Source organism: Selaginella moellendorffii, unplaced genomic scaffold (genome assembly GCF_000143415.4).
Source record: "Selaginella moellendorffii unplaced genomic scaffold, v1.0 SELMOscaffold_129, whole genome shotgun sequence".
Classification (NCBI taxonomy): Eukaryota; Viridiplantae; Streptophyta; class Lycopodiopsida; order Selaginellales; family Selaginellaceae; genus Selaginella; species Selaginella moellendorffii.
The window spans coordinates 157,588-176,973 of NW_003314390.1; the positions used below are offsets into that span (position 1 = coordinate 157,588).

The 19,386-nt window shown below is 48.2% G+C and overlaps 3 protein-coding genes across 3 annotated transcripts; 1 reads left to right on the plus strand and 2 right to left on the minus strand.

The window, feature by feature from the left end:
- Positions 1-2,779: 2,779 nt before the first annotated feature.
- LOC9650912 lies at positions 2,780-3,792 on the minus strand. The gene is made up of 2 exons (XM_024665843.1): positions 3,178-3,792; positions 2,780-3,111 (listed from the first exon to the last, which is right to left on the minus strand). The coding sequence occupies exons 1-2, from the start codon at positions 3,527-3,529 to the stop codon at positions 2,864-2,866; spliced, it is 600 nt and encodes a 199-aa protein (XP_024521611.1). The 5' UTR covers positions 3,530-3,792; the 3' UTR covers positions 2,780-2,863.
- Positions 3,793-13,491: 9,699 nt separating this feature from the next.
- LOC9650684 lies at positions 13,492-16,942 on the plus strand. The gene is made up of 4 exons (XM_024665824.1): positions 13,492-13,603; positions 13,748-13,810; positions 13,889-14,037; positions 14,103-16,942. Exon 4 carries the CDS (start codon positions 14,346-14,348, stop codon positions 16,806-16,808), a length of 2,463 nt encoding a protein of 820 aa, XP_024521592.1. The 5' UTR covers positions 13,492-13,603; positions 13,748-13,810; positions 13,889-14,037; positions 14,103-14,345; the 3' UTR covers positions 16,809-16,942.
- A 101-nt stretch (positions 16,943-17,043) lies between these two features.
- Positions 17,044-18,723, minus strand: LOC112343043 (pentatricopeptide repeat-containing protein At4g02750-like). The gene is made up of 2 exons (XM_024665854.1): positions 18,055-18,723; positions 17,044-17,937 (listed from the first exon to the last, which is right to left on the minus strand). The coding sequence occupies exons 1-2, from the start codon at positions 18,721-18,723 to the stop codon at positions 17,044-17,046; spliced, it is 1,563 nt and encodes a 520-aa protein (XP_024521622.1).
- Positions 18,724-19,386: the final 663 nt, after the last annotated feature.

Below are 19,386 nucleotides of genomic sequence, written 5' to 3' on the forward strand. Positions count from 1 at the left end.
TGGAGAAAGCTTTAGGCCGAAGAACTCAATCTTCAAATCCACCTTCATCAATTGAGCACTCCCAACGTGTTGTGTAGTAGTGCCCAATTATCTGTTTCAGGCTTCTTGATATCTAGATGATGGTGAAAATCACGACCTAGCCCCATCCCCATTGATGACAAGGCTTTGCCATTTCGGAGTTCCCACTCCAACGCTGCATCAGGATCTTATGGTTGTAGCTCTTTTCCTCTGATCAATGTCACACGGGTCACACGGGTCTCCTTGCTCCAATTGAAGAAGTCTCGCCCATCATAGATGGGGATTAGAATTGTTTTCATGGTGTTTAGGGACGATCTTGCTCACTTCACAGGTTTCTTGGGCCTAGATGCTCAAAGACACAGTGTCTCCTTTATGATCTTGTCAGCAACTCAACTAACATCTTTTGCATTTCTTTTGCTGCAATCCTAGGTTGACCATGGCTATTGCTAGCTTGATCCTCTCCTCTTGAAGATCAAATCTTATAACTAGTTAGAAACAAAATAGCAAATCTTGAAGGATATCAAATCCATATTCCATCCATATGAGACGCGACATTACATCCAATGCACAACCTGGAAACCCGGCAAGCAACAAGGCCTTTTTCGACCCCTTCTCGTTCATCAAGGTGGAAAAGCTAAGTCGGTGCCAGTTTTGCAGTTGAAATAGTTTAATGTGCTTCTCCGGGATTGAAAGCCACTGTTATTAGAAAACGAATTGGTTTACACACCGAATGTTAATACCTTTCAATTCTCCATCCAAGATTGAGGTCGGGAGCCCTAGTCGTCACACAAATTCTTCAAATTAAGAAAAGCTTACAAACCTTACACCGTTTATGCCAGCTCCAAGTACAGGCATAATCCGATGGACGAGATGGAGGAGCTTGCATGAGTTCTCCTGCAACACCGAGAATTAATCATCAACAATAAGCTTTCCAGCAAAAGAAACAGGCTTTTACCCTGCACCGAGTCCAAGAACAAGCAAGAGAAGTTGAAATATCAAAGCAATTCTCCTGCAACACCTATTAAGCAAGCCTTCCAGCACAAGAAACAAGCTTACTTTGCACCGCAGCTGCTGAAAGAAGGATCTGCTGGGCCAGACCGAGCAGAGCGGAAAATCACGTAAGTTCTCCTGCATCAACGATTCATCGTCAACAATATGCTTCCAGCACAAGAAATAAGCTTACCTTGCGAGTCCAGTAACAGGCGGGATCGGGACCAGATCCTGAGGTATCTCCTGCAATCAGCAACAAGATCGGTATGAAATGCGATTTCGACTTGAAATCCCCCGGAAACACCATGGAAGAAGAACGACGCTCTATCGCTACCGTAATATGCAAGGAAATGCGGCGATCTGAGAGAGAAAGAAGCGCTAGCAAGCGGCCATCGATGCGTGGGAGGGAAATGATTCAAGAGGAGGAAATCGATCGATTACCTTGCCGGGAACTTCTGCCACTGGCTGCCGCTGCTGCTGCTGCCGCCGCTGCTTTCCATCCCGCATCATGTCCACAAGCTCGATGCTCGTCGTCGCCGCTCGATCGTCGCCGCCGCGCAGGCGCATTGGCGCTGAGAAGAAGGCCCTAGCTTTCAGCCCGCCATTTCCCTCTATTTAAACAAGCCAGGCCTCTGGTACGGCTTGGGCCACATCTTCGTACGTGAGAAGTCCATTACGGGCATTTGCTGAACAACACCCGTCCACGACACTCTATCTCTTTTCTGCATTGAATCCGGCACGAATTAATCTTTCGGCATCTGGATATGGCCCCAAATTCCCCCCAAAGAGTGTGTCAACCGAGGAGATCGCCCACCGGCATTGTACCAAAAGCATTCTTATCTTTATCAAAATGACCTTCTTGGGCATATGCTGCCCATGGCACTTTGTCAAACAGCAGTTCCACAGCATCCAGCATGCTGCTAGATCCGAATGGTGCCAGCATTTCTCAGAGAGCACTACGTTCCAGGTGACCGCTGACAAAAGGAACCCGGGCACTGCTGCTGGAGTCAAGAAGCTGGATACCTCCGGTGGCGCCTGCCGCATTTGCCATAGCTCAGGAGCAGCGAGATTGGTATCGTCACGCTGTCGATGATCTTGGCGGCGTTCTGCCATGTTCTTGGGTGATCACTCTTCGATCCAATCTTTGACAATCCAGCGAATGGAGAGAGCTCGAAAGGCGCTACAGGTAGTCTCTAGTGGTGGGATGGGACGCCCAAGGCCATGGAATTCGGCCAGCCAGATAGGGGACGTTGTTGTGTTTAAGCTCACTTTACGGATTTCATACAAGAGATCATGCAGGATTCCGGGACACACGGCTCTGTCGTAAATCCTGGTCATGTGCAAGGACTCGAGCAGCTTTTTTTCTACCGGCCTTCTTTCCAAGTCCAAAATGGTGGAGCTTGTTTCGTGGGATGATCAGTTGCTGATCGTGACTGTGAGAGAAAAAAGGGGGAAGAATGCCCTTGGGTTTTTCGCGAGGACGAAGTTCGCCAAAAACACTTCCAATGCTGCCACCTTTACGAAGATCCAAGCTCTGTCTGCCGAGAAGAGGCTACTGGCAATCTTTCACGAGCGTCTTAGCCTCACGATCGAAAAGAGAGCTGCTTCTACAAGGTTCAAAGAATTGTTGCGTGCTCAAATGATGACCGATGACCGGGTTGAAGCTCAGAGTCTGCTTTGAGCTTACTTCACAAGCTTCCTGGTTTCTGAGCTCCAACAACTCCAAATTCTTTGGAAACTTTCTGTGTTGACAAATGCAATAAGAAATAGAGAATGAAAGACAATGCATTAACTTGTTTTTATTTTTAAACCACAAAGCAGAATCTTATTATATGTATACAATCCGTGGGCTCTGCTAACCAATTGCGCGTCTGGTCTGCTCGCTGAGGCGTATAGTGTGCCCATCTTCATGGCCCCATTTGCCAATCCAGTACTGCAAGCCGTGCTCATTGGTCGATTCAGCTGTTGGTCCGCTGAAGATTGGTCTCATGTACAAGGTATCCATTACGACCTCCTCACTGTTGGCCGGGTTGGGTCGAACTCTGATGCACTGAGCTTGCCTCCACAATGAGAGACTGTACTTTCCAAATGTTTTCCTCTCACCTGCAGCAAGCATGCATAGATCAAGAGGATCGATATAAGCGGATGAGGCTGATTGAATATACGTACCAGGTAAGATTTCCACAAAACCCCCTTCGGACTGAAGCTTTTGAGTAATGAAGAGCACGGTGCTGGTTGCCCAACCTGTTGCGGTGGATGCAATTGATATACCTGAGATGCTTGCAGCAGCAGCTGTGAAGGCCGCCAAGGCCTCGGTAGAAACAAAGAACACATCGATGACTCCATTAGCAACCAGAGCCGCGCTGAATGGTGCAGCGGCTCCAGCGGTTGCAACGACAGTGGCAACCGCCGCAAATACAGTGACAACAGTGGTGGCAATACCAATGGCTGCAGTATCAGGGCCTACCTTCACAAGGTAAGGGTCGCGAGTGTTGTTGTAGATGGAAATGTAGGAGCCCATTGCAAAATTTTGCACCCCAGCAGGCAGGCAATGCTGGCAATGTTGCTCGAGGAATCCTCATCCTGATATTTAAGGGTGCAAGCGGCATACAAGTTGCTAGTGTAAACAGAACGTGGAAACTCTAGGACATTGACAGGAATGAAATGTAACAACAATTGAGAGCGTTGCAGCGTGCGGAAGACGTGGATGCGAGCCTCCAATTCAACATAGCACCACACACCAAATAGACCATTTGCAAGGTTGTGGCTCCTGTGCCTTGTGCTGGTACAAAGTCAGTATCAATAACCAAACAAGCTTGGGCGCCTTTTCATACCAGCCTGACCTGAACTCTCAAGTTAAGTAGGCCGCTTCACTTGGCTGGCAAATAGTTGCTCAAAGACAAAAGCCATACTGTTTGAATAGCAGTGCACGTGCATTGATGAACCACAATTCTGGAGTGTAATTTGGCCTGCAAATAGTTGCTAAGCAGCATCACTTGTTATATGTTATATATACATCTTTTAACTTTTTAAAATTAAATGTGCATCATAATTAAAAAAATGTATATATATATTAGCATGTACTAGTTTCTCTAAATGTTTCAATTTTGTTTTAGGAGTATTTATTACATTGTTTTTATTTCTTTTTTCCTAATTACTAACACTGGGAGCCTTAAAAATATTTGTTCATATATTTGTTTATTTGTTCTTTGCACACTATCTATTCAGTAAATAATTTTAGTTTTTTTTGAATCACATTTATTTATAGCAAATAAAAAAGTTGACACTAATTAGGCATTATCTTAAACTCTAGGCATGTTCACAACAATTGATATGAGTTGAGGGAAGTATGAAACAGCAGGATTATGAAAACTATCACAAGTAAAACAAGGTATACCTGTAAAAATAACAACTAATAACTAATGATATTCTGTTGAGACCGAGGAGTTGGAAGCATGCATCTAAACCATCGTTAAATAGTTCCATACTCTTCTCTCTGTTTGAATTTATCTTATGTACAACGCACAAAAAAAAGGGGGATTGTTGTCATTTTTCACCGTTGTTTCTTGTTCAATTTGCTCCACCTGCACAAAGACCTTGCTATGATTTCCTACCCTAGACTAAGTCAAAATGATTTGTTAATTGTGTTGATTCATTTGTTTTTCTTAGCTTTGCATATTGTGAACTGCGTGCACTCACCCTTGATAACTCAGCACAGATTCAATGCCAATCAGAACTAGTTTTCACAATGGATTGCTGGTCAATATGGTCAACATAACAGTCGAAATTCAAATAACTGTAACAGCTGATACTGATTCTTGAAAATTTTTTCCCCTTAGATAATCTCTGAACTAACAAACTTGTCTAAATCAAAATACATCATTTTTGGGGCGACCAAATATGGATTTACTCTGAAAGAGACACAGTGACATTGACAATGACAACTCGGGGAAGCTTTGCATTGTTGTCTCCAACAGAAAAGGAAATAAGCATAGTGCGAGGACAATTTAGTGGTGGTGTGCTGCTTCACAAATGATCGCTCACGTTGTTCAGTAGAGGTGTTGTCTGCAAATCAGGGAAACATGGAAAAATGTAATTCTTATGAATTATCAACTTATTTTTAACACAAAAAAATTCTTCATAAGCTAATACTAAGACCTCTGCAAGAGGTGAAATAGTTTGATGTCATTGGTTCTCCATTGCCCCTTTGTCGGATCCGGATAAAGTCACTCAAAAGAAGGTCCCAAGTTAAGTGTTATAACAATGAGTGAACTAGGCCGGGTGCGAAAGGGTCTAAGAGATAGTACAATTTGGTATCAGAGCTAGACCCTAGTCCACAAAGAACTGTGGACCAATGGGTCTTTTCTGGGACATGTCTAGCCTTGGCGAATCACTGAAGGACTGATAAAAGAATAATCTTGGAGGGTTCAATGTGGGGGTTATGTAAAAAGTAGCAGGGTCGCTACCTACAGCAAAATCAGATAAAACACAAAACCCAAACAAGGCCCTCAGAAACAAGAAATTGCCCCTTTGTTCGATCTGGATAAAGTTATTTAAAACATCTCAAGTTAAATGCTACAACGGGGCACATAACTGGGATAGGTGAACGAGGCCGGGTGCAAACGGTATAGAGATAATGTTTGGGCCAAGTGTTACACCTTTAGTCACTAAATTTCACTACTACTAGAAAATTGACAATTTTTTGTGCCTTAGGCATGGCAAGGAATTTAATGAATGTCAAAGTCAGTGGAGCAGGGCTACATATAGCTTTCTAGTGTGAAACTGCCGATCGATGCCGATTCCTAAAACATGAGCTGAAACATTAGCAAGCCAATGATAAATGTCGGTATATTGGTGTTGATGTCAAGAAGTTTGAATGCATCTTTATCAATATTGAATAGAGCTCCAAGGATCTAGATTTTCAACTTGAATCCATGGTTGCTTTGTTGTCACACTCAATGAGAGTTAAGCTGAACTAGAACTCTACCCTTGCTGTAGACTATGAAGATATGAGCACCTGCTTCAGATTCTCGTAGCTTTTTCCAAGTTGAAAGCCTGGATTTTACAGAGAGGAGTAAATTTCTGCTTGAAGATCCATTTGGTGGAGACCAATCTTCTATCTTCTAGCAAATCTGCCAAACTCCAAGCATTGTTCTTCATAAGAGTATAATACTCTTCTTTCATTGCTCCGCGCCATTGGGTAGCCTCCCGACTATACATTGGAGGTTCTGGAGTCATCCATCGCTCAACCCCTGCAAAGTAGAAATCAGCTCCACTGTTGGCAGCATTCTTCCTCAAAGTCGAGGTGCTGGCAGACTCCAAAGCCTTGCGAGAGTGATAACTTATGTGCCCAGATTTGGTTGAGTGAGAATGAGAAGGCGAGGAGTGAGAAGGTAACCAATTAGGAGGCTAGAGGAGAAGGAGGAGGAAGGTCGTCTGATCCGTTGAAGACATTGTTCAGTACCACTGGTGAATCTGGAATAGGATCTGGTACTAGAGGCAATGGTGAACCTGGAGCTTGATTCACTTGAAATAGAGAGAGGCTCCCCGTCAAGTAGCAGCAGCCAAGATGCGTTAGTAGAGGAATCACAAGAGATGATACCTCTAGAATGCGAAGCGAGAAGATGCTTGTACAACTTTTGCTCATCAAACAAACCATCTATCTTGTGCTTGATGGTAATAGGCTTTCATTTGCTCACTGTAGCCAATGAGGACACAACAAGAGCTCTTGGGGTCCAATTTCTGTCACAGATCGTCAGGAACATGGGTGATGGAGATGGCTCGCTGCATGCTTATGCATGCTGGCATGCCTCGATCTTTCTGAGGCAAAGCAGTAGCCTATATACCGAGTAAGAGCATCTCCTATAATATACCTTACGAGCTGTGGACTGGGAAGAAACCTGCTCACTTACGCATCTTTGGTTGCGCTGCCTATGAGGTCCTATTCACTGTCGTAGTGAAGAACTTGAAGCCATAGACCTGTTGCCACCTCAACCTTTGCTTTGAAAAGCTAGAACAGCTGCATGACTTCAGATTTATGACGCATCAGCTTCACTACCACCTTCCTTGTATATATGTTTCTGTGTGAAGGTAGCAACATGCATGGGTACGCAAACATCCAAATGAACCAGTGCTAACGCCTGTGTACAACAAATCTGGAGAAAAATTGCCGAGAAAGAACCACTTCTGGTAACACTTGTGCAAGCTCCTTGATTGATGCCATAGTTGAAGAGAAACTGCCTCCTTGGCTGCTAAAGTGGCACTTGTTGGGATGACTGTGGCGTTTAGCTTATATACCCCACCACATCTACTGCCACTGGCAACCTCCTCCTATCGCTGGTCCAGTAACTAACAGCTGCTGTGACTGAATGTCTATGATATCACTGACAGAAGACAGAATCTGGCTTATTCTTGGCACAAAATAGACCTCTGCAATCCTTCAGAGCTGTTCTGTATGAACGATTAGGGAACCTTGGGCAGCCACTGGTATGGCTGCTTTGTTCAGTGTTCAACCTGGAGATAGAAAGTGAGGCATATCCAACACGTCAATTTGAGGTGTCATGTGTAGTGTGGCTCTAGAATCGAGCCATACTTCTGCTGCTCTGCCTTGGAGATCTCTTGCGCCCCATAAGCAACTGTTGCGCTAGCTGTTGCTGCATTGAATGCTTGAGTGGGCTATCTCGAGCAAAATGTCCATGTTTTTCACAATGGTTGCAAATACCTTTCTACCTCCATAGCCGGTCATGCTAGAAGGTGAGGCGCTGCCTGCGCGATTTTGTTGCTGCCTGTTATCTCCTCTTGAACAAGGAGGACGAGTTGATGGTTTCCTTTTCTCACCACTAGGGCTGTCGCTTGAGAACTTGAGGCCTTCCCATGATCGGAAAACTTTTCCTTTAAGATCGCAGCCTGCATCTTCTGATACTTAAGGCCATCGATGTTATTCAGAGTAGTTCATAATGAATCAAACTTTGCATGCCCTCGCATAGCATTCAGGAGTAATGCTTGCATATCCACATCTGCTACAGTGTCACCCAGACTGTGACCGCAAAGTTTTCATCCTGCCCAAGAATGTGAAGATAGGCTGTCCTGGAGAAAGCTTTAGGCCGAAGAACTCAATCTTCAAATCCACCTTCATCAATTGAGCACTAGCACGACTGCCCAACGTGTTGTGTAGTAGTGCCCTGCAGGCTTCTCGATATCTAGATGATGGTGAAAATCACGACCTAGCCCCAACAAGGCTAGGTCATGTGCCATATCGGAGTCCCCACTTCGCATCAGGATCTTATGGTTGTGGCTCTTTTCCTCTGATCAATGTCACACAGGAAAATAAACTCCATCTCCTTGCTCCAATTGAAGAAGTCTCGCCCATCATAGATGGGGATTAGAATTGTTGGTGTTTAGGGACGAAGCTGCCTTGGGCCTAGATGCTCAAAGACACAGTGTCTCCTTTATGATCTTGTGACTACGTCCGCAACTTAACTAACATCTTTTGCATTTCTTTCTTCTTGGCCATCCCTGGTCAAACCCGCTCTGATACCATGACAGAGAATGCGGACAGATTTTCATTGCAGGGTGAATATGTAAGAGCTAAAAGGGGAACGTGACCCTAGACCTAGGGTGACTTGGATGATGAGTAGATGATGATGAGGCTGCCACCTAAGCAACATTATGAATAGTAGATACTGAAAAGAACAAATCAAAATTTAAAAAGACTTACTCCATCCTTCGTGACAAATCTTTCATCGAAGTTATCCATTTCATCGTAATTAAAATCAGTACCATAAGAAAATAAATCACCAAAAGGCCATAAAACGAAAGTTTATCCATAAGCTGTCGTATTGTTTTCAACGATTCACTCCTACTTTAACAAAGTATAATCTTAGAACTAGTTAGAAACAAAATAGCAAATCTTGAAGGATATATTCCATCCATATGAGACGCGACATTAGATCTACATCCAATGCACAACCTGGAAACCCGGCAGCCTTTTTCGACCCCTTCTCGTTCATCAAGGTTGGTGGAAAAGCTAAGTCGGTGCCAGTTTTGCAGTTGAAATGTCAAATGTGCTTCTCCGGATTGAAAGCCACTGTTAGAGCAATCAGTAAGATTATCCCTGATACCAAACAATTGGTTTACACACCGAATGTTAATACCTTTCAATTCTCCTCTGACATCCAAGATTGAGGTCGGGAGCCCCTCCGATTAGTCGTCACACAAATTCTTCAAATTAAGAAAAGCTTACAAACCTTACACCGTTTATGCCAGCTCCAAGAACAGGCATAATCCGATGGACGAGATGGAGGAGCTTGCATGAGTTCTCCTGCAACACCGAGAGTTAATCATCAACAATAAGCTTTCCAGCAAAAGAAACAGGCTTTTACCCTGCACCGAGTCCAAGAACAAGCAAGAGAAGTTGAAATATCAAAGCGATTCTCCTGCAACACCTATTAAGGAAGCCTTCCAGCACAAGAAAAAAGCTTACTTTGCACCGCAGCTGCTGAAAGAAGGATCGGCTGGGCCAGAACGAGCAGATCGCGGAAAATCACGTAAGTTCTCCTGCATCAACGATTCATCGTCAACAATATCCTTCCAGCACAAGAAATAAGCTTACCTTGCGAGTCCAGTAACAGGTGGACCAGATCTTGAGATACCGTGCAGCTTCTCCTGCAATCAGCAACAAGATCGGTATGAAATGCGATTTCGACTTGAAATCTCGGAAACACCATGGAAGAAGAACGACGCTCAATCGCTACCGTAAATATGCAAGGAAATGCGGCGATCCGAGAAAGAAAGAAGCGCTAGCGAGCGGCCATCGATGCGCGGGAGGGAAATGAGTCAAGAGAAGAAAATCGATCGATTACCTTGCCGGGAACTTCTGCCACTGGCTGCTCCCGCTGCAAAAGGCATTTGCTGGAACAACAGCCGTCCACGACACTCTTATCTCTTCTCTGCATTGAATCCAGCACGAATTAATATTTAGCATCTGGATATGGCCCCAAATTCCCCCAAAGAGTGTGTCAACCGAGGAGATCACCCACCGGCATTGTATCAAAAGCATTCTCATCTTTATCAAAATGACCTTCTTAGGCATATGCTGCATATGGCACTTTGTCAAGCAGCAGTTCCACGGCATCCAGCATGCTGAATGGTGCCAGCATTTCTCAGAGAGCACTACGTTCCAGGTGACCGCTGACAAAAGAAACCCGGGCACTGCTGCTGGAGTCGAGAAGCTGGATACCTCCGGTGGCATTTGCCATAGCTGAGGAGCAGCGAGATTGGTATCGTCACGCTGTCGATGATCTTGGTGGCGTTCTGCCATGTTCTTGGGTGATCACTCTTCGATCCAATCTTTGACAATGCAGCGAATGGAGAGAGCTCGAAAGGCGCTACAAGTAGTCTCTAGTGGTGCGATGGGACGCCCAAGGCCATGGAATTCGGCCAGCCAGATAGGGGACGTTGTTGTGTTTAAGCTCACTTTACGGATTTCATGCAAGAGATCATGCAGGATTCCGGGACACACGGCTCTGTCGTAAATCCTGGTCATGTGCAAGGACTCGAGCAGCTTTTTTTCTACCGGGCCTTCTTTCCAAGTCCAAAATGGTGGAGCTTGTTTCGTGGGATGATCAGTTGCTGGTGGTGACTGTGAGAAAAAAAGGGGAAGAATGCCCTTGGGTTTTTCGCGAGGACGAAGTTCGCCAAAAAAGACTTCCAATGCTGCCACCTTTACGAAGATCCAAGCTCTGTCTGCCGAGAAGAGGCTACTGGCAATCTTTCACGAGCTTCTTAGCCTCACGATCGAAAAGAGAGCTGCTTCTACAAGGTTCAAAGAATTGTTGCGTGCTCAAAATGACCGGGTTGAAGCTCAGAGTCTGCTATGCTTTGAGCTTACTTCACAAGCTGTGGCTTTTAAGGGCAATGAACATAGCATCACTAGAACCAGGAAACACACAAGGTTTAAGGATCTACGATCAAACATGAAGCACTCGCCTTGCCACGAGCTCTCTGCCGGCTGTGTCTCTTCCAAGTATCTGAGAATTTCAGAAACCTTCAAAACTCAACCTAAACGGGCATGGTGTAGAAAGCATAAAAAACATTCGTAGCTTGTTCCAAATGACCTTGGGCATCTGGTGCACGGATCGCATCTATATTTCCAGGTGTTTACGTGGCACTTGCATATCCATCCAGCATGCGGCTTGCGCCGTGGCTCATCTGGCCTCTCTGCCAAAACTCTCCTGACGTGAGAAAGATGCCCGAAGAGAGCATATGCTGCAAGAGGATCGAGTGAAGAAGCTGGGTTCTTGATCAAACCCAGGGTTTCAGCTAATGCCGAGACGAGAGACGATTCATGCTGCGACACACGGCGGACTGGAGACTTCACGGCCTTCGTGGGGAATGCTGATCTTGCAGCTTTCCCTGGGTCCCAATTGGTTGGAGCGTGTTTCGTGGGATCAGTGACTGAGCTATGGATGTGGTTTAGTGGTTGTGCTCCATACGAAATTCTCGGTCCTTCCTCGAGCGTTTCCAAAGAAGTTGGAAGTCGACAAGTTTCAAAGACTTCCAATGCCGTCATCTTTACGAATACCCTGGAAGATCCAAGCAGTGCGACTGGCTGGCGAGAGGCAATCTTTGACGAGTTTCTCAGCCTCACGATTGATCGAAAAGAGAGCAAAACAGCTGATGTGTCTGCCGGGGAGCAACTTACCGCAAGGTGGCGTTTCTCCGCGAGAAACGATTGCGTTCTTGTGACAAGAGTGAAGGATCTTCCTGTCACAATTAAGAAATCCATCCATGGGCCTGCTACTTCAAGAGTGGAGCCCCGTGGATAAGAATGCCTGGTGTACAACTTAGCACACACGAAAACGACAACGAAGCTAGCGAGGTAAGTTCTTGTTATAGATCAGTACGCTTTGATTCCGGTTCTCGTTTTCTCTTTGGGGCCCTTTCGCAGAGCTCGTGGATGACTTGTGGAAGAAGAAGAAGATGCCAAATGCAAAGAGGGCCATACTCTCTCGCTCGCCAGGGCCCAAAGATGGATTCTTCGGGACTTTCCATACATGGAGGTATGGTTGCTTTCTCTTTCTCTTTTTTTGTTTTCTTTTTCTCCTGTCTGTTCTACTGTTCACTGTGAGCAGCAGTGATTGACGCTTGCTACTCGTAGATGGCCAAACGCCGCGCTAGGCACGAAGCTCCAAATCGATCCTTTGGAGTGACGCGGCGAATCAATCAATATTTTTTTCTTTCCAGTGGCATGAGCTTTCTCGATTGACTGGACGTGTAGATGAGCAGTGCCCGACCACTGTGAGCAATGCATTGTCTATGATACTGCACGAGCAGTGGCAGGCAGCGTGGTCTGCTCAGCTGTTTAGCTCCACGACGTTTACTACGAAAGAGATTCGCGGCTGCGAGTGACGCAAAGCTGGTACTATTACTTTTCTCTCGTCTTTGTTAGCGGCAACCACGTTTTTGGTGCTGGTTTCCTTCTGACGCACTTGGTTTTTTCAAATGTTTTCCCAGATGCTCGTCTCTCTCCTCGATAGCTACGACGAGTCATTTGTTTTGTTTCCCGAAGGCGGTGCCTGCGACTAAAACAAATCGATCAGCGTCACGAACAGACCTCCAGGACCGAGGCGAGCGAAGCAACAAGTTGGCGGCCATCGCAATCAGATCCTGGAGCACGGATGATTTGGCCCCTGACGCGGACGATTGACGAGCTGAGGTGGTGCAGTATATATTGTATTTGTGGAAAGATAAAGAGGTACGTGGTTTTGCTTTCCTCTCTGCTTCTTTCGCCATAGCCTGGGAAAGCAGACAAAGTGGTGTCTCTCGCTTGGCAGGGAAGAGGGTCCTTTGTTTGCTGCTGACGCTTCCACATGAATCAAATATCGTCAGCACAGTGCGAACTCCACATGGCAAAGGTGCAGCCGCAGCAATCCTTGCAGCTTTATTCCAATGACTCCCATCGAGACTTCAGAAGAAAAAAAACCAGTCAATTTCCTCGAGAGCAGGCTAAGCTCCAAGGTACCTTTTGTTTTCTCGCATGGTTTATAGATCGATCGCTCTCTTCCCCCATGGTTTATAGATCGATCGCTCTCTTTACAAGTGGTGGCTTTGATTCCACATCCAGATCGAGGGCGATTGCCATCGGAAAACAATGCCCTGGCGGAGATTTTTTCCATGGATAATCGATCAAATGATATAGAATTTAGAGGCACCGATGGAGCGATCGGGCGATATCTACAGCGAGCGATCGATGGAGCTGGAGAGCGTCTCATCGTCGCCAGTGAAAATAATGGCACCTAACACGGGCTCATGGGTTCCTTTCGTGGCGGCCATTCGTAGCATGTGAACGCTACGAGGGCAAACTCAAATGCGTGACGTTATTCCTGCGAATATGCGCTTTGACCCTTGGGTTGGAGGGAATCGAACCGGCAGTTGTGCTGTTAACCGGGGTTAGGGTCCCTTTCCAACGCTGCTACGGTGCTACAGTGCGCGGTTGCCCCTTTTTATAACGCGGGCACCAAAAGCATTCCAAGAAGAAGAGAGAGCGTTCTTGACGGAGGCGGCGTAGGCGACGGCAGCAGCGTCTTGGCGCAAGGTTTGATTCTTTGGTTTCTCTCATCGGCGCCGGCGCGCGATCTTAGATCGCCGCCTCGCAATCGGCGAATTCGCCTCTTTTCTCTCTGTTGCATGCGCCGATTCATCGATTGATCGCTGGTTTCGTGGCTCCTGTGCTGCGCAGGCTTGGATTCGTGCGATATTTCGTCCTGGGGAAAGGCGAGGATCCGGTTTTCTTCACATTCGAGTAGGAAATTTTTTGGCGTGGTTTGGATTGGAATGGGACTCATCCCTTGTTCTTGTGGTGTGCTTCTTCTTCTTCCAGGCGGATTGAATGTTTTAATGGCGTCGACGCGTGATTCTAGTAAATCGAAACGCGACTCTGTCCAATACGAGTCTCCTCTCGGCTACAAGATTGAGGACATCAGGCCTGACGGTGATATTGAAAAGTTCCGCTGCGCTGCCTACTCAAACGTAAGCTCCTTTGTTTTCTCTGCGAGAAATGCGTCGCGAGCTAATTCGTCCCTTCTTCTTTGCAGTTCGTCCGAAAACCATCCTGATACCCCCCAGAAAGAAGAGCCAGTAGAGTAGGCTAGGGCCTTCCCCTCGTCAAATCCTTTGCTTGGAGTCTCCTTTACCTCTTGGAGCTGGTCTGCGGCATGCTGCACGGTGGCAGATCAGCTCCCTGCTCTCGGGAGCAGCATTCTTCCCGCTAGCTAGCTAGCTCTTTAGCCGGTCTCTCCTCTCTTTTTTTTCCCCTCCGTCTCCTCTCACAAGCCAAGATGGGTGTCTCTTTCATTCCCGCTGATGAAGTCATGGAGCCTGTTGTTGCCAGTCCTGGGTTTGAGGGGTTTGAGAAGAGGCTTGAGGTGGAATTCTGGGATCCTCTTGGTTTTGCCGATCCGAGTGGTCTGAGAGCAATCCCCCGCAATGAGATTGACACTATGCTGTCAGCGGCCGAGTGCACTATTGTCTCTGCTTTGAGCAACAGTCACTTTGATTCCTACGTGCTGTCTGAGTCGAGCCTCTTCGTCTATCCTTCCAAAATCGTCATCAAAACCTGTGGAACCACGCAGCTCTTGAAGGCCATCCCCCTGCTTCTCAAGTCGGCCTCGTTTATCTCCCTGGAAGCCTGCCGCTGCAAGTATAGCCGAGGAACTTTCATCTTTCCCAGTGCCCAGCCTTCGCCTTATGGAAACTTTAACGAGGAGGTGGTGATCCTGGAGAAGTACTTTGGTCACCTTGGAAACGGAGGCAAGGCTTGCGTCATGAGTGACGCCTCTAAGATGCACAACTGGCACGTTTATGTTGCTGCGTCGGAAGTGGCCCCCTTGAGCTCTGAGACATATACAATGGAGATGTGCATGACGCAGCTTGATCGCTCTTCGGCAGCTCTCTTCTACAAGTCGCCGTTCTACCGGTCAGCTGCTGACATGACTCTCCTGTCCGGCATCCGGAACCTCCTGCCTCACTCGGAGATATGCGACTTTGCCTTTGATCCCTGCGGCTACTCAATGAACAGCGTCGAAGGCAACGCCCACTCGACCATACACATAACTCCGGAGGATGGTTTCAGCTACGCAAGTTTCGAGACCATGGGTTACAGCCCGTGCATGCTCGACTTGGGAAGCTTGGTGGACAGAGTGCTCGGCTGTTTCAAACCAGCAGTTTTCAGCATCTCACTCTCGACGGCTGGACTCTGCCACTCACGCGACGCTGGGTCCTGGGGGGTGCCGGTTTGTCCACGAGGCTACGTGTGCAGTGGGACTACTCGCCATGAAATGCCCGGGGGGAGCTTCGTGGTGTACCACACTTATACGAGGATCTTAGGTGGCGACTCGACAGTGATGCCGCTTGCCCTGTTCCCGGCACTGGAGAAGGTGGCGAGCAATGGTTACAAGAGCAAGAACAGCGAAGCATCTTTGAAGCCGTTTCTGTACGGTGTGCAGCCCTTACGTGAAAGTGGTGGGGCGGAGGTCATCGGTCCTACTGCCAGGGACATGGATTCATTCATCAGGAAGAAGATCCAGTCCACGGGCCGAGAGGATGCGTTCTATGTTCTTGACTTGGCAACTGTTACTAGGCTGTGGAAGATTTGGAAGTCGGCCATGCCGAGAGTTAACCCGTTCTACGCGGTCAAGTGCAACCCCGACCCGCAGCTCCTGTCCATGCTGGCGGCACTGGGAGCCGGTTTCGACGTCGCGAGCAAGGCAGAGCTGGAAGCTGTGACACAACTCGGGGTGGCGCCACGAAACATTATATTTGCGAATCCCTGCAAGCTTCCTTCGCATATCACTGAAGCTGCTAAGGCGGGGGTGGTGTACACGACGTTTGATTCCGAGGGAGAGCTCTACAAGCTTAAGAAGTACCATCCACAGGCGGAGGTTCTCCTGAGGTTCCGTTCCGACGACACCGGTGCTCGCTGCCCGCTGGGCGTCAAGTATGGTGCCGAGTGGGACGAGTGCTATCATCTGCTGGAGGTGGCCAAGACGCTGGGCATCAAAGTCGCAGGTGTGGCCTTCCACGTCGGGAGCGGTGCCTCGGACGTGAATGCCTTTGCGGAGGGCATCAAAGCCGCGAGGAAGCTGTTCGACATGGCCGAGAGCTTGGGTCTCCCGAGGATGACAATGCTGGACATCGGTGGCGGGTTCGTGTCGGATGGAGGAGCCGGCGTCAAGTTCGCGGCCGCGGCGTACGAGATTGGCAACGCGCTGGAGGAGCACTTCCCGCTGGAGACGATGGCGGACGTGAGGATCATCGGCGAGCCGGGCAGGTTCTTCGCGGAGGAGGCCTTCAGCCTGGCGGCGCTCGTGTTTGGCTGCCGGGTCCGGAGGCGCGAGGAAGGCAACAAGACGGTGGTTGAGTACTGGATCAACGATGGCATCTACGGCTCCATGAATTGCTTGCTGTACGACCACGCAACGCTCTCGGTACGGGCGCTTCCAGTGGCGAGCAGTGGCGGTGGCAGCAGCAGCGGCAGTGATTGCGAAAGCTCGTCCGAGGATGAGGAGGACGATGCGCCGCTGCTGGACGTGGAGCTCCATCCCTCCATCATCTTTGGGCCGACTTGCGATGGACTGGACACGGTGCTGAGCGATGTGTGGCTTCCGCGGCTCCAGTGTGGGGACTGGCTCGTGTTCCCTCGCATGGGGGCTTACACCAAGAGCGCTGGATCCAGCTTCAATGGCTTCGCGGTTCCAGACGCTACGTTCTACGTTCACTGTGGAGCAGCGCCAGAGATGTGATCGTTCGTCCAGTTTTTCTTGTGTGTTTCGTTTTTCCGGGGAGCGTTTGATCGGTTTTGAGGCGCTCCTCGCGTTTTCGTTTCTTTTCCTTGTTTGCTTCTTTCTTTGAAAAATAAAATTTGTAGTTTAGGATATCCGTTTGCTGCCACGTCAGAAGATTGACAGCCACGTCAGAAGTGAAGATGATGACCAGGAACGTCGTTGACCAGATGAGTCAGCCCTAATATTTGAAAGGTCAAACGACTCCAGCCGCGACTGAGACATACGACGGAGGATCTTGGGGCTTGAGCGCCAGTAGCTCTTTTGCTGCTTGTTCCGCAAGGTCTCGGTTGCTGTAACGTTTGCATGCCGCGAGCAGCGAAGCCCACTCCACGTCGTTTGGAAGGAATGGCATGGTTTGGATGAGATCCATGGCGTCGTCGAGCTTTCCGGCCCGTCCCAGCAGATCGACCAAGCAGCAAAAGTGCTCCCTCAGCGGCTCCACCTCGTGTTCCGATTGCATCGCCAGGAAATGGTGGCGGGCGTCGTCCACGCTTCCCTTGTGGGTGCACGCCACGAGAATGGCCGCGAAGGAGACCGCGTTGGGTCTCACCCCGGTCTGCATCATCTCCCGGAAGAGATGGCCGGCCACGTCGCTGAATTCGCTGCTGTGGGCGAGCGCTCCCACCATCGCGTTCCACGACACGAGATTCCTCTCGGGCATTTGCTCGAACGTGAGCTTGGCGTCGCTCGTGGCTCCGTTTCGAGCGTAGCCAGCGAGGAGGGTGTTCCAGGAGACTGTGCTCCACTCGGGCATCCGATCGAACGCGAGCTTGGAATCCAAGACCCGTCCCGCCAGAGCGTAGGCTCCCACCAGCGTCGTCCATGTCACGACACTCTTGGGCTCGGAAACTCTATCAAACAGTGCCTTTGCTTGCGAGAGTTTTCCACTCACGGCACACGCCTGAATCATCGCGTTCCACGAGCAGATGTTCTTGTCGGGAATGGAGTCGAAGGTGGCTTTGGCTCGATCGTAGTCTCCTGCATTTGCATACACCGCCAGCAGCGTCGTCCACGACACAACGCTCTTTTCCGGGATGGATTCGAACAAGATTCTCACTTCGTCGTGGGCTTCCGCGTCCGTGCATGCCTGCAGCATCGCATTCCACGACACCACGCTTCTGCAGGGCATTCTCTCAAACAGTGCTTTCGAGAGATCCAAATCTCCGGTTGCGGCACTCGCTGTGAGCATGGCGTTCCAGCACACAGAATCCCTTGAAGGCATTTCAACCAGACAATTCCAAGCATCGCCCATCTTGCCGTTTTGTGCATAGCCAGTCAACATAGCCGTCCATGAAACAACATTCTTCTCAGGCATACTGTCAAAAATAGCTTTTGCCGCCTGCAAATGCCCTTTTCCGGCAAATGCAGTAACAATGATCGTCGACGACACTGCACACCACCTTGGCATTCTATAGTACACTAAATTTGCATGAAAGATTTCATCATTCTGTGTGAAACCTCGTATTAGTGCGTTCCACGACACGTTGTCTCGCTTTTCCAGGCCCCTAAAGAGCTGCTCTGCCTTGTAACTTTGCCCACCTTGGGCATATGCTGTTATCATCGCGTTTGAGGCCACCACGCTGCGATCCGGCATTGTGTCGTAAACCTCCTTGGCCTTGTCCATGTCGCCGTTGCTTGTGTAGGCACCGAGCATGATACTCCACGAGAAATCGTTCTTCGGATTGATGGCATCGAACACCTGCCTTGCCTCGCTTGGGCTCCCACACTTGCCATACATTTGCACCAGGAGATTTGCGAGAAAGCGATTGAGGCATTGGCGGCTCTGGATTCGATCGTGAACACGCCGCAACTCGTCCAGGTTCTTGATGTTCTTGAGAATCCCTGCAAAGAATGCCTGCCCTGAGGTTCCCATCCATAGTCCAAACTAATACAATGCTCAGCAATAACCCAATAATTTTTATTGTTTTTTGCGAACCACTTTGCAAGAAATGGGCATGCATGATACTGGCTGTCTTGATTTATATCAAACCACAAAATATTTTGAAGATACAATCGTCGTGAAGGGTGGCCTTGTGTTCTTTTGCTTCTCTTGTGGACTAGTTTCCAGGTTCTTTGAGTAGGGAGCTCTTGTCTTTGGATGGTTCCAGCGGCAGTATTAGCGATTCACCAGTGCTGAATTCCACTCTTGCCTATGAATCTCCCAGAGAGAAGATGGATTTGTATGGGGACGAGGAAGATGCTCACAAGAGGGATCATGGTAATGGTGTGCAGAGGTGGTAAAGTGGAACACTTGGTTAAGCTAGATCCAGCAGTGGTGGTAGGAGTAGGTGGAGAGCAAATGCAGATGCTCATGTTCATCTGGGATATACTTATGCAGATAGGGCTGGTGGAGATCTTTGTTAGTGTTGTCATCAACCACCAGGATTGTTATTTCTTGTTGTTTGGCCTAGAGGCTCACATGCTCTTGAACAGGTATGTAAGGCCACATAGTTCCTATTTTACACCACTAATGGAGAAAAGCTGAAAGTTCCCACTACAATACATTCAAACTACAATATTTGGGGTTGTTTTGATG

Excerpts from the sequence above, each read along its gene's own strand:
- LOC9650912 (XM_024665843.1), bottom strand. The coding sequence starts at position 3,529 with ATGGGCTCCTACATTTCCATCTACAACAACACTCGCGACCCTTACCTT. Across the intron at positions 3,112-3,177 it reads TTTTGTGGAAATCTTACCTG|GTGAGAGGAAAACATTTGGA; the intron begins GTACGTATATTC and ends TGCTTGCTGCAG.
- LOC9650684 (XM_024665824.1), top strand. The coding sequence starts at position 14,346 with ATGGGTGTCTCTTTCATTCCCGCTGATGAAGTCATGGAGCCTGTTGTT.
- LOC112343043 (XM_024665854.1), bottom strand. The coding sequence starts at position 18,723 with ATGGGAACCTCAGGGCAGGCATTCTTTGCAGGGATTCTCAAGAACATC. Across the intron at positions 17,938-18,054 it reads AAATGCCTTCAAGGGATTCT|GCATGCACGGACGCGGAAGC; the intron begins GTGTGCTGGAAC and ends GCGATGCTGCAG.